Source organism: Chroicocephalus ridibundus, chromosome 2 (genome assembly GCF_963924245.1).
Source record: "Chroicocephalus ridibundus chromosome 2, bChrRid1.1, whole genome shotgun sequence".
NCBI classification, from domain to species: Eukaryota; Metazoa; Chordata; class Aves; order Charadriiformes; family Laridae; genus Chroicocephalus; species Chroicocephalus ridibundus.
Window position 1 is genome coordinate 21722548 of NC_086285.1, and position 27372 is coordinate 21749919.

General features: G+C 39.2%; 1 protein-coding gene across 1 annotated transcript in view; it reads right to left on the minus strand.

Annotated features, from left to right (window-relative positions):
- The window catches only part of PLXDC2 (plexin domain containing 2), a 282185-nt gene that overhangs the window by 142571 nt on the left and 112242 nt on the right, over nucleotides 1-27372 (minus strand). The window contains exon 2 of the mRNA XM_063324688.1: nucleotides 10933-11144. Coding sequence (XP_063180758.1) covers nucleotides 10933-11144 — 212 coding nt within the window. The remainder of the gene's footprint in view (nucleotides 1-10932; nucleotides 11145-27372) is intronic.

Genomic DNA, 27372 nt, shown 5'->3' on the forward strand with positions numbered 1-27372 from the left:
GGTCCGCTTTAGAGCAAACTGAATACCCATATTGGCTGTGCTGCCTGTACTGACCATGGATGAGGTGCAGTTGGCTAAGCGCAGGAGGAACACAGGGCCATTTGAGACTTGCAGGTACGATCCAGGACCTAAAGCAGACCGCCTTCAGGAGGAACAACAGACCTTCAGTATAACCGCGGTGCCTAAAGTGATACCAGACACCTATAGCTAGGCAACCGAATTTCACTTTAAATTTCCAGCATCTATCATAGGATAGTTTACCTTACATGCAAGAACTTGCATGTACTTCGTCTACTTTGGTATCCAAACTGGGGAGCTGAATTTCACCCTCAACTTCAATATTAACTACAACTGAAAAAGAAAGCCACCTCTACAGACTCCAGCCTTTCATAAATATCACAGCAGCCTAGTATTTTATGAGTTCATATGCATTATTTGAGTTCATATGCATTATTTGAGCAGTATACAGATGTGTACCACCCTTAAATGAATGTTTGTGTAAGAAACAAAACTTCTACACAGTATTTCAGAAATTACTTCGATTTCCAAGGTGAGAGTAATATGCTTGACATCTACCATTAAAATAATACTAACATAAGGAAATCAACATTTATACACTATTAATGACCAAATGATAGCATCAAGTGTTCTATTTGCATTTTACAGAAAAAAAACCACAAAACAAACCACCAACCCCCCCAAAAAACTTAAACCTTTTTCTCACATTAATATAATTTCAGTCCAGCTGTATGGCACATGAATTACTTTTTCAACAGAATGAAAATTCTCAGAAATAAATTGCCATTTCATTCGTCTACATAGTCATCGATTATACAACTGTAAGAACTGGGGTTTTGTTTTCTACACAGATAGGGACATTAGGGGCACTTGTTTATAACTACGGAAGGAAGAGGTCACCAACGTCCTCATCAAACTTTCTATAAACCACTGTGCCAGCCAGCCAGCTTTACCCCCCAAAATGAGCACCCCAATACCGTTGATGTGTGGAAGCCACATTGTTGGCCCACTCCTGGATAAGGCTAAACTCAGTGGTAGCACTTTGGAGACAGATTATTCCTGTTCTAGCACTGGAAGGCACTTTTCCTCTCATAGACCAGGAAAGAGCCATCAACACTTTGCCTGAGGCAGCAATAACCTAAGAAAGCTGCTTGTTTTGCTGTTAGTACTGGAGCAAAAGGGGAATACCTGAGAGATCATGGCATTTTATCCCTCATGGCATTTTACTACTCCACCTATGAGAGATCAGACAGATAGGCTTTCCATCTGCAGTTTCTCCCCCTTCCTACTTTTGTTGCTAAGGCTACAGAAAGAATACTATAAGAGAGTGATGCTTTCATTTATTTAAAAACTTTCATAGGAACTCTTGAAAAGTCACGCAGCTTGATACAAATGCATGGAGCAAACCTCCAGTAACCCTGTCACGTCTGTTAAATGTTTTGCTGCTAAGAAGTCTGGTGAATATGTGAGTTTGCTGTTCTTTTTGGTTTTCTCCCTGTTATTCACACTGCAATTTGTTGCAGACTTTCCAAAATCTCCATTGCCAATTTTATGTTCTATAAATAAATATACTGCTTTCTTACTGATGGCCTGTGAAAAGCTAGACATGCTGCACATGAATGCATACCAGTGTTACAGAAGAAAAATCTGTTATTTTCACTACTTACTAATTTGTGCTCTGTGTATGAAATACTACAGCTATTAAGAGTGTTTCATAAGCATTTTCTTCAGCAGTTGATAACATTTAGTTGGCATTTTTGGAAGGACAAAGGCACATTTTACAAAGGGAACGTTCTTAACTCCGATCCCTGTCTTGATATGAATTTTGAGCTTTGGCCCCATTTATTGTCTGTGAAAAGTCTGTATAACTCATGCAATCACAATGAAGACAGGCCATTGACTTCCTGATAGATGCTGAAAGCTCTCAAGTTATAATTACTTAATTTACACACAGTCAAAGGAAGCGTCTGACCAAATCTGACACAATGTACCCATCTGCTTACATGCCAAGTTGTTACTGTTTTGGGATACCAGATAATTGACTCTCCCATATTATAAGAAAAAAAGAAAGATTTTCAGAGTGGCACAGAGTAATCCATCAATGTCAGCAGGATTCCCACAGCTTTGAAACTCTGTCCCTAAGGATTGGTGTTATCCAAACTAGAATTATGTGGCTTAGCGTAACAACTTTTTACTTACCTACCCAAATTCCCCTGCACTAGCAGCTCAGTAATGGATTCACCCTCACCCCCTGCTCCAAGTCAGCTATGCACAATTTGCCGTGTGCTGTGGAATTAGCTAGCGCTGTCTGTTTTGCATGGGTGGAAATGAGCATCATCCTCTGCTTTTTGCATGACTGGATCAGTACAAGCCTCCCTCATCAGGGCTCTCCAGGGTGAACATGGTGAAGAGGGTCAGAAAGAAACTGGCTGGAAAGGAGAGACCTTCGCAGCCACAGTAATATTCAGCTTTCACCAGCTGACTCTATTTTCAGCCAACTTCTGCAAGCAAGGGCTGAGGCACGTATGACTGAAATAATTAATTCAGAAAGAAAGTGCAAGGCCTGTTCGTTGATACCACTCGTAGCTCTTTTCAGCCATGAGTTCAGCGATTCCGGAATAACTGTATGTGCTTCAGGAACTTGGAGATGAAGAGGGATATGGAAATGTAAAATATTATCATCAAGAAAATTCAAAGGCTGATTCCATTAAATTCTGAATCCCCTGTCTCCTTCCTTGCTATAAAAATTCATTATCATCAGCATGTTAAATTAAATGCCTTGTGTGCCAACATAGCTAAGCATGTGGAAATGAACTCGGGCTCACCATGGAGAACTGTGAATTCCCTTACTTAGGAGTGGGGAAAGCTTGTTTTTAATCCCCCACACACCCCCTGCCTCGAGTTTAAAAGACACAGAAAATGAATCTCGCTTCCAGTCTTCACCGTTTTCTTTTTCAGCTATATCCAAGTTATTAGGAGAACCATCACCACTTGAGTTTAGATTGAGAATAATGGAAAGGTTGACAGGCTCATTGCTACAACACTTCTTGCAGAGCTGGTAATGAATTCAGTCCAGCTGAAGACTGTAGTAAGACCCAGTGAAAGTGTCAAGATTACCTTGATTTAAGCAAGCAATTAATAAATCCAATACGAAAAGATATATGAAGCTTTTGTCTAGCTTACCATTTTGCAACTGAAAGCTTGAAAGAAAACAAGACAGTGATATATCAGTCTGCTGGCCAGCTAGAAAGCGTGACATCATTGGTGGAAAATTCAGCTGGACAAGTGGGAAAAAAAGGGAGTAAATTAATGATTGTCCCAGATTCTAATTCTATTTGCAGGTGACATACTGTTTGGTGTGATTTAGTGAGAGTAGAGGACTAAGATGTTTCATGTGTGACTTGTGCTGCTTCCAGATCAATTAACTTTCTGGCTCTTCTTTATAGCTATTAAAAATAATCAGGTAAATACTGGATTTAGCAATAATTTACAGAAATTTTAAGCTGACTTAGAACGTCATCCGAAGCAGCTTGTTTTCTGAGAAAGTCCAAATACTTGCCCTAAGATCCCATGAAGTAGTAAGGAACACTTTCCCCCCCCCCGCCTTGACTCAGTTTGAAAAAAGGAGACTTGATTTTTCTGAAAATAAATAATATTCTCCATCTCCCATCATCTCCAAAGTAACAAGGTAATTTTCAAAAATAAACTCTTGAAAAGTGTGAATAAAAACATTTTAAAATAACAACCTTTTCAGAAAACTGTAATAAAAGATGTTTAGAAACACTGCAAAAAATCCTATACATCTTAGCCTTCAATTACTATATCATTTAACAGCAAATTTTAGCTCTCTTACAACAAAAATATCACATCTAAAGATTCTGCTGCACAGAAAAGCAGAAGAGATATCCACGATGGTTTCAGCGCAACCCCAGCATATCCCAAGACTGTTCATCCAGTACATCCCAAATCTCTGTTGTAACTTTCAAGCTTCTAGGCATGAAAACAATAATACAACATTTAACTTAATTTAGCGAGTGGATACCAATAAGAGCCCGAGAACAGCTGTACTTTCTCAGGCCAAACATCCTTTGAGCCCAGTCCCCAGAACTGACAGTGAATGAGGCCTAGAAAGAGCAAAGGACCTGGGGCAAACTGATAATTCCCCATTTTTCCTAGATTCCAGCGATCTGCTTTTCAGGAACTCCCTTTGTGTTTAATAATACTCGACAAATTTCTATGCCATGAATTTGTTTAATTTTGTAAATTTTGGCATCTGCTATGTTCAGCGCCAATGAGCTCCAGAGCTTTCACAGTTTAATGATGTGAAGAGGAATCGTATGGGACGCTTGTTTAATCCTCTAGAGCATTACAGAGACAACAGAGCATGAACAGCACAGCACACATCCAAACAGAGACTTCTGGGCTTAAGTTACACTGGCTTAAAATCAGCAAGAGAACTTTATTTTAAATACAACTGAACATGAAATGGTCTAAGGCAACATAAGGGTCTGAAATGGCAGGGAACCTGATGTAATGCCACCCTCAACTGAAAAACCACATTTTTTAGTCACATTAGTTTTAGCCATGGAAATGTCAGTAAACTTCATCTATACTAAATGACCAAAGGCTAATTAAAGATTGGGAAAAATATTTGCACGCCTACAGAAGAAGCTCAAATTTTCCCTCCCTCTCTTGAATGAATCCTTTACATACACACACACAAAAAAAAAATCACCTGATGTAGTAATTTTTAACTATGATCAAGAAACAACTATATTTCCCTAAAATTAAAAATAAATGAATGCAACTTTTGTTGTGATAAAGATTTTGCAAGTAGACTGGGTAAGCTGCAGCAATGTAATTAAAGCAGTTAAAGTGGATTTCTTCACTTAGAACTTAAAGTGATCTTAAAACAAAAATTACTGTTTCCCTTATTTTAGGCAAGGGCTCAATATTATTTGAGCTCAATAATATGGTCTATGATCTGTGCCCAAAATGAATCAATGTTAGAAAGTAGGTATCAAAGACAAAAATCTCTCTGGTTTTTTTTAGGGTTATTTGCACGTGGCTTTTTGCAAATACAGATTTCAGAACAGAAGCACTGCTCTTTTGCTCTCTGAAGAATCAGGCAGCTCCAGTGACAAATCCATGTTGTGCAAAGCTTCATTCCTCTTCAGTTATATGTCAAATGTTTTAATTCAAATAAAAATTAGAAACCTAAAGTGTGGTTAAAACTTTGTACTGAATATGCATTACTTTAATACTTTATAATCCACATTAAAATGTGACTATGCTTTAAAAAAAGAATTCTGTCACGATGCAGAGATCAATAGCATCCACGATTTTATTATGCTGAGGAGTATATCAAAATCTTGTGTATCGAAATCACTCTTGCATTGCTGACGATCACCAAAAGTCAAAGGAAGATGCAAACACTACTTAAGCAAAATATTTAAGCTACAAATTCAAAAGCTAAACAAGCTGGCAACTCTTCACAGATAATTAAAGGCTCTAAGAGATGACAAGTCAAAAAACAGACTTTAAAAGTAAAGCATGTCTCTCTCATAGCTTGGGACGAGGAAAAAGAATAGAAATGCTCTTTAAACTTATAGGATAATAAAAATGCAGAACATTCTTCTCAGTAACTTGGAGGGACCATGGTTTCAGAATACAGTGTTAGTAACACCACTCTCTAAGTTCTTCAGATGCAACTGGCATTAAAGCATTGGGACAAAAAAAAAAAAAAAAAAGATAAAAAGGAACAAACCAGAGGAAGGCTTGGCCAAAGTGACAGCTCGCTATGCAACTATGGCATTGTTTAGTTTTGAGGCTTCAATTATGCAGGGACAAGTTTTTCCACTTTTAATGCAGTGTATTAGAGCAGAAATCATAGCACTGCCTTATCATTTGTCCATCTGAGTGAAATTTAATCTTAACCATTATTTTTTTCCTTGCTTAGACTTGCAGTAAGAACACAGCAGTGGGCACGCTGACACTGCTGTCGGTAGCTGAGAGTAATTGCTCTCAAATCCCAAGGGCTGTAAAACTCAATCCCTTCTGTTGTTTTTGCCAGTCAGAATCAGACATCTTCACTTCCAGGAGTGACTGGGACTGATAAGGCAGAAGCCTTCTGGGCAGAAACTCTGAGAGAAAATGCAAAATTCAGCAAAAGATTGTTGCCAGTAGAAAATCCACCGGTGGTGTTTTGATAGGGGCAAGATGCTTTTCAGGTCTAAACTACAGGAATTGCTAAAATTTACATTTCAAACAACACCTAGAGAAACTAAAGGAGAGAAAAAGAAAGAAGGATGCCTTCAGTTAGCAACAACTCTATTTTGGTTAAAAGCAATACACAGCAGGAGATGGCAGTGAGATCCACAGGAATAAACAAATCACTTCACTACCTAAAAAATAGGTTTGTTGTGCACTGAGAGCACCATGATTTTCTATGCTCACAAGTCCTATGTTGGGGGCAGTGGAGAAAGTGAGATATGGTCAAGTTTGATTTGACTTAGCATGCTCAGCTTGCTGTTTCTTACTTGGAACTGAATCTTTTCCTGTCATACAGTTGCAATCATTCATTCCGTTCTAAGACTTTATATGAAAAATTACGTTTTTCTCACTCTTTTCTTGGTGCAAAGCAATAAAACCTTGCTGTTAGCATGGCTGCACTCAGCTCAAGCCTGACTACGATTTAATCTATTATTTTATTGCTGGGTTTCTTTTTGTTATTGGAAGTTTGTGAAAGACTCTTGTTTTGATGTAGTATCTCTACACAGTGGCAACAAATTCAAAAGTAATTCACACATCCCAAAGTTATTTTGCAAAGTTTGTCATCCTCTGCTAATGCCAATGCAAGCTATACATTAGAGACTGTTCCATTTCAATTTCTCTGTATTTTACTTTTCAGTATCGCAAGTAGAAGACTTCAGTGTTTGGCTTTGTGACCCTTGGGAAGAAAAACTTCAAATTCATTTGAGTTCTCCTTAAGCACTATGAACTAACCATCTTTTATAACAGGAAATCTCCCCTAGGAAGGCAAAAGGTTAAATCTTTAATTACCAAATGTAAAGCCAAACTACAGAGAAAACCATAAAAATAACATAAGAAGTTAGACTATACTAATAATATGTCTTAAAAAAGAACAAAAACACACCAAAAAAGTGTCACTTGAAACGTCTTTAAGGTGTGCCTTAGCCATGGATGCTCCCGTCTTCAAAGGGAGACTCTTCGATACTTTGATTTACCATGAAGCCAAGAAGCAAATTCGGTTGCATTGCATCACCACCATCTTTTTTGGGGTTGACCTTGCAGTTAATTTGGACTGCTGACAACGTATTTCTCCACCTGTTCCAAGGCTGGCTGCTTTGGGGGTTTCTCTAGGACTGTAATATTTGTGTTGACCTGTACAAGATGGGATCTCCCCCTTTTTAGACCTGCCCCTCTTCAGTGCTTGCTCACTCTTTCTTGCTATGTTATGTAGTGGGAATGAAACATTAATAAACCACTTACGGAATACGGCCCTAGAACTACATGTTCTCCCTCCTCTATATTTGAGCTCTAAAGTACCAATTGCAAATAAACAAATGGGACCAACCTCCATCCTAGGGAACCTTTTTGTATTTGCAACATTCTAGGTCTTAACTGCCACGTTATAATAAACCTACTAAACTAGGAGAAAAGAGGAATATTTTAAAGGTTCTCATACTGTTTTACAAAGTGTTTATCATTAGCATTTGTTATACACAGGTTTTACCCTATAATCTCCAGCTTGCTATCAGCTCTCCAGAAAAACCACAAATGCTACATGCATAGAAAATCTGGCTTGCAGCAGAAACCCGTTCTTCCTGTCCTTTGCCTTTTGCTTGGCATCTCCAGTTTTGTGGGTTTGTGCTGCCACAACACTGCACCTGTGAAACACAAAACTCCTGTTCTCCAGCACCACAGTGGGACTCAGAGGTCTTGTCTTCTCTTTCCCAAGGCCCTGCTCATTTCTGAAGGTCTTGCATTTGAAATGGTTATAGCCACTGCTTCTGCTAGTCTCTCCAACACCGTTCAACTTCCAGAGAGTCCAGTTCAAGAGAACATCTTTATTCAAAAAAAGCACCTGAATATGTCCATCATTTTACATGAGTTCTGTCCAGAATCACGGTGCCAAATGAATGGACGAGACAAAACAGAGCTGTGAAGAGAGACAGCAAGAGTCCCGCCGTCTCTAGTGGCTGCACTGCTTCAGCTGTTGGAGCAGAGAGACAGCATCTCTAAAGAGAATCTGGCCATTATCGTCTTTCCTACATATAGGAGCAGGTCCACCCTGGCTACCGCAAAGATGGGATAAACTGATTTACGATGCACTTCCTATAACTGTTCATGAAGGCCTGAACTTCATGTTACACTCAAGTTGATTGTGAAAGAGCCTATGGATTAGGGCTGATGGGAGACCCAGGATGGTGCTGCTGTGAAGTTACAGAACAACTCCCAATAACTCCAACAGAAAACATGAATGAAACATCTCATTACCTTAAAATATCAAGAAAAGCCAGGGGAACTAAGCTGTGCTCCGCACAGGTTCATTTTCTTATTTTCCATATCATGACTCTATAGATTTGATAACACAGGAAACATTTAGAGTTATTTTTAAACTGTGTGTAGAAATTTCTGCATATTGCCTTCCCTCTTGCCCTTGGTTGCTGTTTTTGTTTTGTTTGGGTTTTTTGGGGGTGTATGTGTTTGTTTTTTTAAAGCTGGGTAGAAAGTAAACTCATTATTATAATGAGGAACAGAAAACAGTATCAAGTGAGAATTAAAGCTATGTTCATCACTGTCGGCCTTCCAGTAAAAGAAGTCTTCCAACTTCGCATGGCAAACCCAAGCAAATACTTTAGAGAGAAACAGTTTCTCTGATGGAGAGATGTTTTAATTCTGCAGTGCCATTAAACATTAGTGGCAGGTAGTACTCATTCTCCAGATTTTCTTCAGCAAAAACTGAAACACACACAGCAGAAGGATTTCAAAAATCAATATGCTCTCTAGCACTGCCGATAAGCTCCCAAGCTGCAGAAGACTTTGCGACATATGGATTCTTCCACTGTGAATATCTGTTGTACTCTACCTCCTCTACAAAGCTGGCCATCAAGAGTTTTTTGTAAAATGCCTGTGTGGTGTTGTAGGGATTTACAACGGAATCCGATAATGCGTAAAACCACAACTCTGTTATCTTATTGTGCTGAGAAGACTTTAGAAATAGAGAGGGCTGCGACAGAACACAAACCCTGAATTCAGTAAACTAAGTAAAGGTGAGGTACTTTTGAGGTTAAGACACTATAATGCCATTAATATATCTGGAAGGATGGCCCTGGAAAAATAGCATTCTACGCATGTCCTTTTTTCTTTTTCCTGAATGTTGCCATATGTGAATGTTAGAGAGGGAGCTTCATAAGAGCTTGGAACTCAACTCAATGGAGACACTGCATAGGGATCTACTGGTAAGTCATGGAAAGAACAGCTACATGAACTTTCCTGTATTTGAGACATCTTCCACTTCACCTGCTAAAATAATTAGAAGGATCAATCTGTGTCATGCCTCAGTGAATTGCTACAAGTATGGCCAGATGGGAATTACAGGGGGCAAAAACTAAATCATAAAATCAACATGCAATTCAAAAATATCATTTACCAACTAGTGACTTCCACGTTTATGCAAGAGGAAACATAATTAGTATTGTGCAAACTGGGAAAGGTTAAAAACAAACACAAAACGCACCTCTTAGAAAGCATTATTATTTTTTTACTCATGCTGTAGAGACACCATTGTCTCTACAGATGGGTTTTATACTGCTTTGCTTTTGTTATTGATAACAACCCAAAATCTGAAAGCTGTTTTGGTTGTCTGAGAGTATACTCAGAAATAAAAATAAATAGCACTGTTGCTTTGGAAGCAGAATATAAAGACTGAAAGTGTTAAGTGCACTTTATTCCAAGCTGCATTTTATTGAAAAATAAGATGTGGATTTTATTAATAAGAACACCCGAAACCTAATACGGTTAAAAAAAAAAATCAGTAAAAATCCAATAATATTAAACCTTGCTACCTGTGTATAAAGACAAAAGTCAGTTCAGGCAGTGTGTTTACGTAGCACCGCTACAATAAAATTGCAGAATTCCCAGAAATCATCATAGGCAGAGACATTTTGCACGAATCAATCACAACATAACATCATGGTCAACTTCTGCTCTCCCTACACTGCTCAAAACTGAAGGCAGCTTTAAAGACAGAACTGGTGCTCCTTTGTATTTACATTATGTCCATATGAGAGCAATCTGGCAGTTAAAGTTTTTTGAACAAGCAATTAGAGGTTGAATGAAACCATAATACAGAGGGAAAACATCCCAAGATTTCATTTAGATGGATTTGATTCATGTTATTTTTCTTTGGAAGATTGACAATCAAATAGTACAGGCAAATTCTTTTAATGACCAACCTGGATTTTTTTTCCCATTTTTATTTCTTTAGCACCTTTTCCTCTTCACGTCTGGATACCATTCTCCATAAACACCAGGCAAAAATCTCACAAATGGAGAGGTTTACGCAAACTTTTAAGAAACAGTTACTTTTTTTTTTAAATAAACTTCATTTTCCAGTTCTCCAGCAATAATTGCTACAACATGGGACTTCCCATAATTGCTTTCCAGCAGAGAGACAGACATCCTCAAGAGACTATCTTCAAAAGTCAGACAAGACATGCTCCAGCCCCAGGACAGGAGAAAGAGCTGGCTTCCACATGCTGACAGGGTCACAGATACAAAGACCACAAGGTTCTCTTCCCCATCAATGTTTGAATACACCAAAGTAAATGTCTTCATTTTTTTTTCCCACTTGCCCCAAATCAAAGAATAGATAAAATCAATTTCTACCTCAATCTGTGTGGTGTTGTCATGTCCCTCTTCAAGCAGCAAGTCCGTGAAACCCCCTGGCTCCACAGAATCCTGCCCCATGCTGGCTCTGTTGGTGTCGACTGATTTAAGAGACTCTGAGTGCCTTCTCCACCTGTGGCTGCTTACATGTGAAGCCATTAGCACATTTTCTTCCACGTGAGGGAAGCTCTGAACAACGTCATAAAACACACCTGTTGAACGAAAAAAAAAAAAAAAAAGAAAAGAAGTGAGTGGAACTTTGGTTTAGTAATCATAACTGAAAACCTAAGAATAGTAATATTTTAATAAATGTTTTGAATCACCGTGCAGGATAGCCAATTATATCTCTTATAAAGCTTCTACAACAGCATAAGAGTTTAAAAGAATGGATAACATATTATACTTTTACAAAATCCAAGAATTTGGACTAAGTTTTGTAGACTCCTCTAAACATCCCAAATGTTTTATTTTCCTGCTTATGTTATGTCTGGGAAAAGTTTTCCCTGTAACTTTTGTAACTTTAATACTTGCCTACCCACAGGTGTCACTTTTCAGAACAAAATAAATCTAACAATCACTTAATGATCTAACATAACAAACATAGAAGAGGCAGAGAAATACTGGTATGGCCTTAGCTTTTGCTACTTTTTATGCAGATTTTCATGCTAATAAAAGTATCGCCAGGGCAAAACCATAAATTCTTCAGTAGTTTCCAGTTCGACCAATTGAAAAGCCAATCAAAGGATTTTCTGTTAATTTATTTCAATTAATGCCATCAAGAGGGGGTAGAGTAATTTTGCATACTTTGCACTAAAAATCAGATGTGCTTTTCGTACTGTCTTTGGGTCTAAAAGGAGAAGCAGAGGGGTGCTCTGTGCTTTCCGTGTGCCAGGAAGAGGAGGATCTTGTTCAAAAAACAGAACTGTGAGGTTCCAAATGAACTCTTGAGAGAAATGGCAAAGTGAAAGGAAAATACTGAGAGAAAGGATAGACTGGTTAAATAAATTGTTCGTAGAAATATTTCCATTGCTTCTGTTTGGTAGAAGCTTCTGAGGAAAGGAAGGCACCGCTTTCAAGGTCCTTACTAAGCATCGTGTATGTTTTCTAGGTACAGAAGAGGAAGAAAAACAGAAAATTACCTATCAAAGGTTTAAATAAGAAGGAAGATTTTACTGCATCATAGCAGGAACAAGCATATGAGTCATGCATATAGGAGAATCTGCCAGCCATTGTTCTCGACAGCCCAGAAAGAGTTACAGTACAGAAACAGTCTCTAATAGGATTTAGGCTCTGTGAGATTCCACTTTTTTATCAAATTCCCCAAAATCTACTAAACTTATTTCCTAAGCTATTTGATGACTCTCAACCACACTGAAATTAATGTCAGCTGAAGGTGCTTTGTCACCTAGAGAAATCAGAATTTAATAGAGATGCAAAACAGGCAATCTCAGGCCATAACTTTTCTCAGAACCCAAGTCATCAGACTTCTTTTATTTTAATTGGTGGCTTTTTGAAACCTGTTTCCTTGCATTTCTTAAAAAGCCTTAGAACACTTGTCTTCAACAAATTGCCACCACGCTCCTTGTTTTATCAAGCAATCAGCTGCCAGATGCAGAGGGACAGCTCAGCAGACGAACTAATTTATTCCTCCACAGACCTTATCAAAATCTATCTAAAGTTGCCCCCTCTGTTTTGGCTTGGAGGCGCTCACTGTGCTGTTATGGGGATAAGGGCATCAAAAAGCTGACAGACACGGCAAACTTCTCGGATACAATCACAGATAGGCACTTTCTGCTTGGGATAACTCAAAGCCTGAAGCTGCCTCCCTGGAGGCAACGTTTGCCCTCCTGTCACAGCTGGGTCTGAGGCACTAAGGCACCTCAGCACCTTCTGTGAGGCACGGGGAGCATGAGGCACTCACAAACGGGGATCCCAGGCTACAGTGCGACAGCTACGTGTCCCCAGGATCTCGCTCCCATCTTCTCAGGCATCTTCCCCGGCTGCCCTGGGTGGCTCAAAGTCCACATTCAGAAAGGTAAAAAGCAAATTTACCCTCATCTTGCGTTCCCACTGCAGCTTACTCTTTTTATGGTGAACAATCAACACGTTGAGGCAATCACCGAAATCAGCAAATAGAAAACGCGAAATCTAGGGGAGGGTCTTAAATCCTATTCACCTCAGGCTGAGCCTCATCTAGAAAGGAAAGCAATTATACTTTGTTCTCCCACATCTTACATAGAAATTTATATGGTTTCTAAGCTTAAGGTGTTGTAACATAAACTGCTTTTAAAAATAACAACAATAAAGTGCTGGAGAAAAAAAGGTGGTAAGCACGTTCAGGTGTTTCCACCGGCTTGGAAATGCTACACATTTTTCTCCATAATTTTCTTTTACAGTATAATTTCATCATGGGATCTGCAAAATTTGGCATAGACCATTCCTCATTAGAGAAATATTTGATGTTGTCAGTGCACGGCTTTTATCCTGCTCCAACCATTTTAATTAATTATTTTTCTCTTGAAATATAGAAAATGTTCTAAACTGTATTGTTACTGGACTATTACTCTGATAAATATTATTTTACAGGTACAAGCTATACTGATACGAGGAACTTTTATAATCACCTAACTGTATTCAGAATGCATTAGATCCTTCTACATTTACTAGTAGAAAGAATTAAAAGCATGAACTGATAAAATTTTTGTTTAAAACTAGTCTTTGGGTTTTTTTCACCATTATCAGTGAAAGCTAAAGTAGTTAACTGTCCTGGACTGGCAGAGGGGGGATATTGAAGCTAAAACATGAGATAAAATCTGGATGTGTTTTCAGGGAATAAAGAGAGAAATTTACTGTAGGCTTCCTCCTTCCTTAAACGTTTTCCTTAAGCTACTGGGGATGGAGAGAGAGGGGTGATGGGGCTGGACAGACCAGCTCTGATCCAGCGGTGTCTGGTTTATCCTGACACATCTCTAATGCTGAGAAAGTGACAAAGAAGATTTTTTTAAAGTGAGCTGAACAGGGTTGGGTTCTTTTTCCCGTTCCTTTTATGTAAATATCATTGAAATAAATAATTTATATAAATTCTCAGATAATCGAAAGATAAATTAATTTTTAAGTTCTAAACACAGGCAGCTCATGAAGAAAAAGCATTCAGAGACCTAAAATCCCAATACTTTACAAGTTAGAACTATTTCATGTTTCTGGCTGAAATCTCTGTGTGGCTAATAAATCACATAAAAGGCATTTTAGAGGAAATGTACCAAAGTATTATACTCTTACCTTTTAAATCTCAGAGCTCACACCTAATTAACACTGAATGAGAACATGTCATTCAAATCAACTGGAAAGCAGCCAAATGCTGTAATATCTGATTAATAATAAAATCATAATATTGGCAAACATAGATGAGTAGTAACTTGTTCAACCTGTATGAACAGAGACTCAGAACTATAATAAGCCTGCAAATCGGTAAAAATTGGAACTACGGTTTTCAACTGAAATTTTTACGTGCAAACCACAAGAGTGTTATATATAGTCCTGTCACTGGCATGCAAATACCTTGCTGTGAAGGTCTGCAGAGCTGATACTGTGCTGTAGTATTTTGGAAGCAGTAAAAATAGACTACAGGACTTTCTAATGAATATGTAATTTAGCTGGTGTTTTGGTCTGATCTTTCAGCCCTTGCCCTTGAAGTTTTCATAAAATTAGCAACGAAAATCATTATGTCTGCAGCTCCTTTCCCCCTTGGGTTAAGTTAAAATTTAAGATTTCAAGTCTGTGTTGCATAAAGCTAGAAGGGCAGTGGCGTGTAGGCGAGGGAAACAAATCTATAAAAAGCTTTCAGTGCTCTGAGATGATTTGGAGTTAACGACTGACTGTTGGCAAGTTCAGAAACTCTTGTCGCGCTTGGCCAGTTCAACCCTTTGTAGTCGATGTGATTGATCAGAATTACCACCAAAGGCTTTCAGGGAATAGGGGCCTCATTCACACAAACTGGAAAGGCATACGCTGAATATTTAGAGAGGAGACTGAGGAAGGGGAATGGGTAGAAATTATAGACAGGCTCACTTTTGCTCACATCTAAGACAGGTACCTCAAATTTCCTTCTGTACAGGTTTACACACTTGCAGGAAAAAGACTTTTAAAATATTTTGGCGTCTATTGCCTAAACCACCATGTATCTGGATAATACCTTTCTGACTACCTTAGCTTGCATTTTAACAAGTACTAAACAAGCTTTTAAACGGTATTAAGCTAACCTGATGCAGGACACACAACCAAAACCTGCATCTTCTTGTACATCAGGACCTGACTTTTGAGGTGGCTCTGCTAGTCTGAGGTTTTGGGCAGGAAGATGTGTGTCCTGTACTACAAAATACACAGAACTGCTTAACACTTGTATCATTAACATAAATCAATGGTGAAACTGGACAACAACTGAATATGCAGAGAAGTTTTGTCTGCTTCAATATTGTGAATTATGCAAGCAGTTCTCATAGATTGGAAGTGCGGTTTGGGCAACACCAGAAAGATGTGCTGAAAGTGAAGCCACCTGACTATGGCAGGGGCACGGGTTCTCTGCTTTGACAAGCCTGTCCTCAAACAAATAGGGCAAATTTCTAAGTAAATAAAACCAAAATGAAACAGCAGAGCTTGACAAGTAAGACAGGTCTGATTTAGTAGGGAAGTCTGGTCTGCATAAAGCTTTATTTAGAATGAAGATCTCGCTTTCACTTTACAAGGATAAAGAAACATTCAAAATTTTATGGCCAGCAATATAACTAAAGGGGAAAGAAACCCTATTTTGAAACAAAAAAAGCAAATAGGTAAATAATCTACCACTCATTCAAATGTTTTTGGTTTTTTTGCCCTTCTCCATGAGGTCAAACAGAGCTTTGGGGAATGTTTCAGAATATCACAATTTCAGAATTGCATTTCTGAAAAACATGTGTTAATTACCTTTAATGATTGCACATACTTAGGCCAACTCTGCAATTTGACTAATTTCATAAATTCACCATAATCAACAAGACTTTTTTTTCAAAGCCCAGAAACACACATTGAAATCTCTATTCAACAGATTGCTTTTGAGATATAGTATCATCTTTCTAAATCTGCTACAGCCCAAATGCCAGCAAAATTAAATATCAAATACACAAATTTATTCATCAAGGAACTGAAAATGCCATCACATTCCTTTAACTTAAATAACTTCCTATAGCCCATCTCATGAACCTTTATTTCTACTATGACCATTTTATTAATAAAGATGTGAAACCAACAGATGTTGGTGGAAGATATGAATACTGGACCCATGAAGTGATAGACTCTTCAAAACATAAACACTCCTTTAAAGGATTCTCCAAGTAGAGTGCTGATATCCTGAATGCCCAATATCACAGCAAAATCAATCATACTTCTCAGAAGAAGCAGAATTTCCAGTTTATATTATATCTGCCTATGAGTAGCTCAACACTATAGAGACTTCTCTCTCTGCTGTACCTGATTCATGGGACTAGGGCCCTTTCCATCTTTCTGACCTTAATTTAGGAAGGAAATAACAGATATGCTTGACTTTCAATATGTCCATGATAATGACAGGATAAATTTCTCTACAAACTCATAAATAACATGATTTGTAAAAACGAACACACAAAAACCTCTGTCAATTTGGATCATGATTTTAAAAACAACAAAAGACCACATCCTGACATTTTCTTTGTAAAGCTTGGCTGAGACTGCTAAAAGAATTTTAATATTATGTGTGAGAATGATTCTTAGGATGATCCTATTTTCACCAAGCAGGGGATGAGAATTTGTGTGACGTGCAAAGGGAGTCAGAGGTTAACGATAATAAAATACTGAATGATGGCAGGTTACGATCACAGTACTGAAACTACTGCTGTTGAACGACAAATAATGCCTAAAATAACACCATCTTGACGCATGTTTTTCTTGCAACTATACAATAAACAGCTACTAAGACTCGTGTCTAATGTGGAGTTAGTATCAATAACAATAGGTACTATGACAGGGAAATAACATAAACAGTAATTTCCTCACAGGTACTTTTTATCAACAACACGAATTAAGACGTTTCCCTTTGCACCCTCTTTCTATTCAATAATTATTTTCCACCACTACAAGTGGTCCCAAAGAGCTTATTACCACACTTCTCGAACTTTATCTTCGTCAAAATTATAACTGTTTCAGGTTTGGGTTTGTTTTTTTTTTATTTGGCGGGGGGGGGCGGTTGTGTGTGTGTTTTGTTTTGTTTTTTTTAAATTTGTCTGATTTACTTTCATTTTGCAACTATTTATGTAATCATACTGGTAAATTAAAATGGTGTTTGTAAAGTCAGGAGTCTGAGTCCACTGGTTACTTTGTTTAGCGTACGCCAACACTGAAGAAATATTGCCTAATTCCAGCTTCACTCACACTCTCCAGCTACATAAACACGGTAATTTAACACGCATGTTAGATTTATGAGCAATCTGATTATAGCTTTATAATGCATTATGAATTTGTTTTCCTACTCTTCATGTCATTTCCACTTGGGGATCAGGACCTAAGTTTATTGCCAACTGGATACATGTAGAACAAAAAAAAAAAAAAAAAAAAAAAAAAAAAGACAACTCATGCCTCAAAGAAGGCGTGGAGTCTTGAAGATGCTGGGTAATAAGAGAAGGGAGAGAGAGTTTTGGTCAGTAAACAGTGACATCAGTCATCATCAAAAACCTAACCAGTATCAAGATTTTGAAGCCATTATAGCAAGAAGAAGACTTGGGAAAAAAAAGGTATCATTTGATGTGCTTAAATTTTTTTAAACACACAGTCTAGATGGATTTAAGTTGCCTTCACAAGTGAGATTTAAACAGTGACAAGAGGCCAGGGAATGCCAATGCTAACAGAAGTGGGAGGCATATAACATTTCACACCTACTAGGCTCTTACATGTCTTATGCACATCTGCTTACCACAGGTGCAGACCTTTTGTATTACTTTTGCAACAGTAAAAACACAATTATGTTTATGCTAACGAGGCAGAGTATGATCCTTTATCGCAACCCTCCACTTTCTGAGACAGGGAGATAAAATCACTTTGAAAGGAAGCCACAGAAAATTGAGATGGAATTGATTCTGGTTTAGCCTTTCCTTACAAAAGAAGCAGCTCTAAGAGGCTTAGATACTCAGCCATGGCAAATTCAATTTGTGTACTAGTCAGCAGCCCTATTAACAAAAACAGAGAAAAACCAGAGCTGTGCAGTTCTGATTTAACGTAAAACTCCACAGGTACACGGTTACTAATGTGATATTTTTCAGAGTTTTCAGGTAGATCACGTCAGAGAGTCATACCTCATAGAATGCGTGAGAAAATCCAAATCCATGCTATTAGTGCCTATCTAAACTCAGTATACAATGCATAACTGAAACAGTTTCTCCAGTTGAAAAATGGTAAAGAGTTTTCTTTCTCCTTAAGTTTTTCTTGTCTCAGCTGCTGTAACTTCCATGTAGCTTCTCTTCACATAGCTTTGGTCTTTGCTATGCATACAACCATTTTTTAATACTGGCCTTCAAACTTTTTTTCAGCTGGAGAACCCTAAACATTCCCTAGTAGTAGGTTTAATTAAAATTTCCTAGTTGTAGATTTAAGCCTACTCAAAGGAATACTTCCCAGTTCTTGTTTTCCAATTTGTTCCAGCACAAAATTTTGCATTATAGAAGGGAAGCCTGACTCTCTAATCTCACCTGACTAGTAGAAAGGAGGTGCTTCCTCATACATTGAACTCTGCTGAGGTTCACAGAATCACAGAATGACAGGGATTGGAAGGGACCTCTGGAGATCATCTAGTCCAAACCCCCTGCCAGAGCAGGTTCCTTCCTTTTTGGCCTTTTACTTGCAGTTACCCATATTGAGCATGGTTAACATCACTTAATGTTTGCGCACCACACAAAAATGTTTCATATTCACATTCCCAGTAGCACTTCCAATAATTATTAGTAATGTTGATACCCAGCGTACCTAGATGAATATTTATCACACACTAAGTTTCCACTTAAAGCAAAAGGAATCATAGCTGTAATGTTCTTGTGTCCCTGGCACACAACTCAAAATAGTCATAATCATATTTTCTTGTGGATTATATAACTACAGCATAGAAAAGCAGGAAGTTAACATGTTTTAAATCACCTGAGGTTTTCTGATTAACCATTGTAGCAATAATGTCAAAATGTTGATTCATGCGTAATTTATGCACCCTCTGTCCAGACCTCACTATATCACAAACCCTTGCTAAGCCACAAAATTATTTGAGTAGAAAGCAACAAAAAAATACAAAATTCAACAAAAAATTGTCCTGCAAAGAGAAATGGAGATCTCTCTATAATATTCTATTTATATGCAAATTCTTGCTTTTCCAACCCAGATTCAAAGGTTTTCCAGAGAATACTAATACCAACTGTATCTTATTTAAACGCATCAGGCAAAAGTTTATAAAGGCTTTTTTCTAGTCAATAACTGGATTACAGTACGATTGCCAATATCAGACACTAGCATTTAGAGCTGTATGCAACGTGTCCATCTCACAGTTCCAATTTGAAAGCATCTTTCTTTTCCTGAAAGATCTAGCAAATCTGTGCAGTAGGACACCCCGAGGATGCCAGCCCCATGGTGGGTCAGCTTCTCCGCCAGATCCACTTAACCAGAATGAGCGAGCAATCCTTTCAGCTAGAAGATGTGCACAGATAGGTAGATGATAAAATGCAGTGAAAAGGTTAGATGGACAATTTTGCAGTCATATTGTTAGGGCTAATTTCTGTCTCTGGGCAGCGGAGAAAAGCATACAAAAATGAATTAGTTATTCATATTTTGAACTGCATCATATGTCTGGAACTCCTTTTGCATGACTTGTCAAGGGAGAAGACAGCAAATACCTCGGATGTACCAAACTGCGTTAGCTTGGCTAATTTATGTCCTTCCCAGCAGTTAGTGGCAAATGCAACTTTGGTAGAAGGGTGATCTTCAGGTTTAGCCTGAGGAAAAGCCAGAGGCTAAGACAGATGCAAGCTCATTGCCTGAAAAATGGACTAGCACAGACGGTGCTAGTCTTTTTGTAGTGTGCAGAGGCAAAGAGCAGCAATTCCAGGGACACTGCTCTGGCCGAGACAACATCGGTTAGCTCTCCACAGGCCTGTCACTCACTGGTGCTGGAGCAGCATCAGAGGGTAATTGGCTTCCTGGGTAGCCCTGTCAGGCTGACTTCGAGTCAGGCACAGGGATCAATGTCAGCATTCACACCAAAGGCAACCACGCTGGGTTTGGTGGCTCAAGCAAAGAGAGACAGACAGGGAAACAAAGCTCACATATCAACACAATGGAGCTACCCATACACACGTATGTACGCAACATCACCTCGCAGGCATAGATTAAAATCTGAGCAACCCGCCACAGTGGGTTTCAGCCTGGAGAAGAGAAGGCTCCGAGGAGATCTTATAGCAGCCTTCCAGTACCTAAAGGGGGCCTACAGGAAAGATGGGGAGGGACCCTTTATCAGGGACTGGAGTGATAGGACAAGGGGTAATGGTTTTAAAATGAAAGAGGGTAGATTTAGATTGGATATCAGGAAGAAATTCTTTACTGTGAGGGTGGTGAGGCGCTGGAACAGGTTGCCCAGGGAAGTTGTGGACGCCCCATCCCTGGAAGTGTTCAAGGCCAGGCTGGACGGGGCTTTGAGCAGCCTGGTCTAGTGGGAGGTGTCCCTGCCCATGGGAGGGGGGTTATAACTAAATGATCTTTAAGGTCCCTTCCAACCCGAACCATTCTATGATTCTATGAAATAAGAGAAGAAAGGCAGCATAACACTTCACCTGGCACAACAAACACTGTCGGACACACAGACCAAGTCTCCTCCCTTGTCAGAAGTGCCCAGCAGACTGTCATCACCTTGTTAACAGGTTTGTCTGCAAACAGGGACAAACTGCTAAGCCCCTTACTCACTCCTAACTCATTTCTTACTGAGCCTGTGGCAGTGGGCCAAAACACAGCCTACATCACGAGTGCCACCACTCAGAACTCAAACCAGCCTGGACACCTTCAAACAAGGCAGATCACGCATCGTAACCCCGGCGCGACTGAAACACAACGCATGTCTCCTGCCGTGTCCTCAGTTCCCTCTGCCCCCCTCACAGGGGTAGAAAGGAAGCGGTTTGCAGTATTAAACGTTTCTCAGAGCTCAGGATTTGGAAAACTGGAAAATGAACAAGCAATTGCCTTTGCCCAGAAATGCGTAGCGGGGAATGCAATAGTATCTGGCATTATAAAAGCCGAAGAAAAAAACTGCATGACTTTTCTTCCACTGTGCTGGTAAAGGAAAGTTTTCGAAGATGGGAAGGTTAAAATTTACAACTGTTTGTGGAGATGTAACGTGGGCTTTCCTTCAGCTCAATGCTAAAATGAACAAAGTGATTTCACACAGAACTTAAAACTTTAAAATTCATTTTCATTATGGATTAAATAAGGAAATTTATATTTTCTTTCATTTTCTGCACACGAAGGTTTCTGAGACCAATAGTGATGCAGGATTTAGAAAGATTATGCCAGCTCCAAGTAAATAGATTGATCATTTGTGGAATTAATGAATTCATTTAATAAAAAGTGAAGGCTTAGTGCCAGAACTCACTACACTGTGGTGTCAAGACAGGCGTTTCATAAAACATCCTGCAAAAAGTAAAAGCGGTAAATTGGCACGTTCAAACATGGCATTGCTCCACGGGTCAGGAGAAATAAAGATGGTCTCACTGAGCTTATGTGGTGGGGTTATATGTTTAGGTCAGCAATGAATGAGAAATACATTAAATGTTAGTACTCTAAAAGTCTCAAGATGTTTTTGACCTAATTTTCTTGGCTTTACAGATACACTGAATTAGGCTTTCTTTTTTTTATTCTTTAGGCTTTTTCTGTAGATATGGGATGGTCAAGAAATGACAATGATAATGTTTTTAGAAGACGAGTTTTAAGTTTGTTTCAATGTCTCTTCACCCTCAACCCACAATTGCTGTTCAACTTAAATTTCTCTATACATTTACCCTGTTCCCTCACTTCTTTACCTTTTGCTCCAGAAGAATAATACAAAACTTTAAAAACAAGATCTCTTGCCTTCCATTTTCAACCGTATGCATTAAGTAGGTATTTTCAGGACTTAAGAAAACTTAGAAATGATTTTAAACAATAAGGACTCCAGGCTGGCCCAGTGCAGTAAGTCAGTACTGTAGATATGTCCCTCTGTAAGACCAGCCACCAGAGAGGTCAGAACCTTTCAACTTTCCAGGAAACACAAGAGAAAACGAAGTAGCTATAGTAAATATATATGGTGTAGAGACGGATTCTATAAAAGGAATAAAAAATGGTACTGGGAAGGCCTGCATTACTTAACTTTTTATAGTACATTTTTGCATAACAGCTCAATGGCATAACAGCTCAATGGATGCTTCACTTTTGGTATCTGTAAGATGCAGATAATGATACTGGCTTTGTCTGTTAAATATATTCTGTGTTACTGATGACAAGCACTAGATAATAGCTATGTACTATTTTATTACTGAAATGCCAGTGTTTATTTCTTCCAGACTCTCTGTTGCTGTGCAGGGGCAAACCATTTTCTGTCTTATCAAAAGAAGATTACATTTTTCACTGAAATTAAAATGGGTCTAAATGCCTTCAGCTTCTTTTCAGGAAAAATTCTCATTTTAGCTTCATCAGGAGATCTGCTGAAGAAAAACATCATGTTTCTAGCACACTAATGGGAGGAAATTAGAGCAGAGACTGTTCTTAAGCTCTGGCACAAAATCTGCATTGCTAGACTTGATGTGGGAACAAAAAAATAAATAAATCATACATTAAGGAGGAATTGTTAGAGATATGTATTTAGAGTCAAAGAACAGCTGTATTAAAGCTATCAAGAAGCAGAGACATAAAAATAAGAATTAAGCCAGTTAGAGATATGAATGATAGAAAGACATTATTTGTTTGGCAGAAAAGAAATAATCCATTTGAAAATTGGCAGAGATACTGGGGAAACAGAAGACAAAATATTGCATCAATCTTGAAACTTGTCAAAGCAATGAAATTATCTAGCAAATGTTTAATTGGACTGCCCGACATATGGTGTATTGAATATTGCTTTACTCTTCTCCCAAAAGACAGACAAACTAGTATTGTGGACTGTGCAGATATGGGGAGTAAAGTGCAGGGAGGTCATGTTTTCACAGTTTTTAACTAACAAACAGGACTGGAAGGACTCAAGTCCTATAAAGGGGTTTTAGAACCTAGAAATAAAGTGTAGTTTTTTATATATATTACATTTGACACTGTTTACATGCATTTCCATTGCACCTAAATAAAATTCCATTGCACCATAATACATGGAACTTACATGGAACTTAGCTATTTGGATAGACAGATTCTGGAAAAAGAGAGAATAAGTGTGGGTTGGGTGTTTTTTTTGTTATACACCTTCCAATTCTACCACAACATTCTCAAGAAAAAACATTAACAGCTTTGCAGCACTCCTGCTGGGGTGGCTTTGCTAGCATGCCATGTACGTGCGTTTCATCTGTGCATTTTCTTAATGAGGAGGCGGAGATGGATACCACTGTGCTGCAGAGCACACGGTGCTTTGGAAACGGTGCAGGGATGAGCCAGCTCAAATGACATCCCTCTACCCTTATGACAGATTTACAACTCTCTCTGCTGTGGTTTTTAAGTGGAGAATAGGACATTATGTAACGTGTGAAGATCCTTACACATTGATCATCACATGAAGAGTATGTTATTTCACTTTTCAGAGGGTAAAAAAGAATAGAGGCAACACAGAGAACAAGGCAGTTCAGTATGTTTCATAAAAAAACACAAGTGTGCTTAAGTGCTTTGGAGGGGCTTATTTGGTAAATAGAGCTCAGCTTATAGGGGCTCAGACTTGGTATGAGATGACTGAGATGCATCTGACTGAGATGCATGCAAACACCAGCCAATGCATTAAGAGAGCTATGAGGAAGAGACCTTCTTCACGAGAAGGTTTGTGCTCCTCTTGGGTAATCACTATGGTCCAGAGCATTTACACTTCTATTCAGCGACTTCCTCAAGCTGTTGCTCAGGTTCTATATTATTACTGGTTAGAAGGCAAATTCAAAGCGGAAAATGTCTGGAAATAAGAGTGACTATAGTGCGTTTCAAAAGTTTTTTGACACAAGGACACTCGAATGTTTACCTCCTCCTGGCTTATTAATCAAAGACAGTATTACTCCATGTATAGAACAATTTGTGAAAGTAAGTCAGCTGAAATGTGGCCTATTTTGTTAGACAGAGACTGATATATCCGTAAAATATACTTGAAAAATCACCCCTGCTTCTTCTCATTCCACCCACTACGGATTTTATTCCTAACAAGCACATATTAACGCTGCCTCAACATGCTATTTTTTTTTCCCTTTCAAATGAAGCACAGTGCCAGCAGTTGGCCATGACTCCCCATACCCTGTCCTTGAGACTCAACGACAGTAAAGCACTAGCCAGTTGCACAAAAAGAGATTTTAGAGCAGTCTTACATTTCTATGTTAATGCATCTTGCTGCCAAGGTTTTAACCCACAGACTGGCTGACAGCCCACCCAGAGCCACAGCAGCCACAGTCAGCTTTGGAAACCAACTTTTTACATCTTGCAATAGGGAACTGATTCAAAAACAGCTAGACTTCATTCAGCGTTGTAAGAGTAAAATGCAAAGATTAACCTGATTCCTCAATAGAATATCACCCTAGGAATCATATTTACATTTCTTAAGAACATATTCATAGTCATTTGGGGTTTGTTCCTAATTAGCTCAATGCAGAGAAGCAGCAGGGCACAAACTTTGCCTCCATAACACCTATATTCACACTGTCAAATCACTTACATCTCATGCAAGTCTCAACCTGCTGAACTTGAATGGGACTTTAACAGTCCCTAGAGCTGCTCACCTTCTGCAGGACTGTCAGTTCTACTCCACTGAGGAGTTAATCTCTCTTCTTGCTGAATGTGGCCTGCCTTCCTCAACATGTACACCTCACTTACTCATGCAGAGAAAAGGCTTGGTCACTACAGATGCGTCATTCCGTGTCTCAATTACAGAGGGATAAATTACCAACTCCTGGATGTCTAGGTGTCCTGGACAAGCGACTGCTAAGCTTGTGGAGGTTGGCTCTCCTTGTGCAGTATGTGCCACAGACCTGTCAATTCCAAACCCACTACAGTTAACAGACCTGGTCTATCATATTTTCTCTTCAGATAAATGTAAGGACTGGGGTATCTAGCAGTAAAGGATGCAGTCAGGCTCAGTCAATAAAAGACTCTGGCAGACTACATGTCCCCATCTTACTAAGAGCTGGCTTGGCCACCTTTCTGCCCTGCCTGAGCAACTCACCTGCTCCTGCTTCCCAGTTTTGGAAAGCACATGGTCATTGTGACAGAACTGTCTCTGAAAATGCCGAGTAAACTCTTTTCTTCTTAAATCAGAGCTATTGACATTCCCCATGGATTTTCTAAACTGCCCATCCCGCCCCGTCTCTTTTGTTTCAATTAGTCTTCAATATTTTCTGGCAAAACTTCAAAAGCAGGACACCTTGCTACGAGATGGAAGACCTCCTCCAGGGTAAAGGGAGCCTTGAACTGTCTGTCCCACTTCCCTGGAGAGCGCATAACCATTAGGATGCTATGCAAATACAAGACAGCAGTACTCAGGCTTAAAAAAGAAACTGAAAGATTTTCTCGTTTCTTACAAAGACCAACTGCAGGTGCTGCTCTCAGAAGTGCATTGCACATGCTGGATCCTGAGGCAATTAGGTCTCTTCTTGCAGCCCTTAACTAAGCAGCTAATCCTCAGAAAGAAGCAGGATTTCAGACGCACGATGGGCCTTGCTTGTTTCTGTTTCTCATTTTCAGGAAACTCCCAGATATGCAAATGGGTGTTTGGGATTACAATTTAAGTATTAACACTATGCAACTATCATAAGGCTTTAATTCCACTTGGGAATTAGAAAGCTACAAATTTGTCATAAAAACACTGAGTTTGTAGGTGATTTAGTCCTTTATGACATTTGTAACCTTAAACAAATTCGGGAGGAAGAGTTTGTTGAACACTAATCAGTGTTGACTGCAAATGCCCACTTTTTTCAAAGACTAAATCTGCTTCTTCAGCCCATGTATCACATCCAAGTTTTCTGGTTTCATGTTAGTCATGTGGAAGTTTCTCATAGTTTGGTACATTTGGGCACACTGTTTTGGCTCTAAATGAGCCCCCAAAACCACTGACACTTCCATGAACCAGGGCCTTTCAAAGGCCTGTTATTTTACTGAACTCTATTCCATAACTCCTAGTGGCCATTTTCCCTCTTTTCCATCAAGGGTAAACCAAAAACTCACAACCTCTTGTGCCCCAAATTAATCTCCACTTCCGCCTGGTTATGCCAAAAGCTGCAGAATTTCCACATAGTGTATGCTTCCCTTCACATGATTTAGCCTGGCTGTTTCTAAGCATCTGTCTACTATCATCTGTTTGTAAAAAAAGGATGAAGCATATATCACTTTTTACCTACTCCTGGATGAGAAAAGTAATAAAAAACAGCACATTCAGCCTCCTCCTCTCATATAAATGCAGTAAGAAGGGAAAAAGCAACAACTTACTTTATTACTCCCATCAGTTTTGCTGAAGCAAGGAGACTGAAAGCTGTGGGAGAAAACTTTCTGAGTCATTAATACAGCTTCTCCACAGGAAACATGGGCTCATCAATAGATTGTTTTCAGATTAAGCTTTAAATACGAGTGACTTTCACAAGCACCAGCTCAAACAATGTCTTTTAAGTCTGTAAAGCACTGGTACTCAAATATCTGCAAAGTGAACCTCCTTTTCTTGTGTTTCTCTAGCTTCCCCTACCTGTGCATGTATGCCCACTCCTCACTGTGTGCCCTGCCCCAGACACCCCCTCCCTCCCCGCTGTAGGGTGTATTAACCCAAACTGACTATTCCCTCCAACGTCCTTGGACTCCAAAGGAAGCCTCTCCCCATGCAACCTAAGTTATCCTTCCCATATCCTGAACCCCAGCTTTTATTAGAGGCTCCACCCCACGGAGCCCTGGCAGTTCTACCCCACCCAGCTACAGACCTACACAGGGAAATCCTCCTTTTAGCTGTTTCCTCAGGTTCCCTTCTGCCTCCACTAAATCAGCACTTTGTGGCCCTACCCCAATCGTCTCCTCCTTTTTCGCCAGCTCTAGGTCGCTCTGGGTCAGCCTGCTCCCTCCAAGGAATGGGCATGATGTTGCATCCCTTTCCTTTAGCCTGGCTGCCAGCGAGGAGGAGGAGCAGAGCGGAGAGGAAAAGGTGATGTTGCATGCAGAGACTGTCTCGTAGCC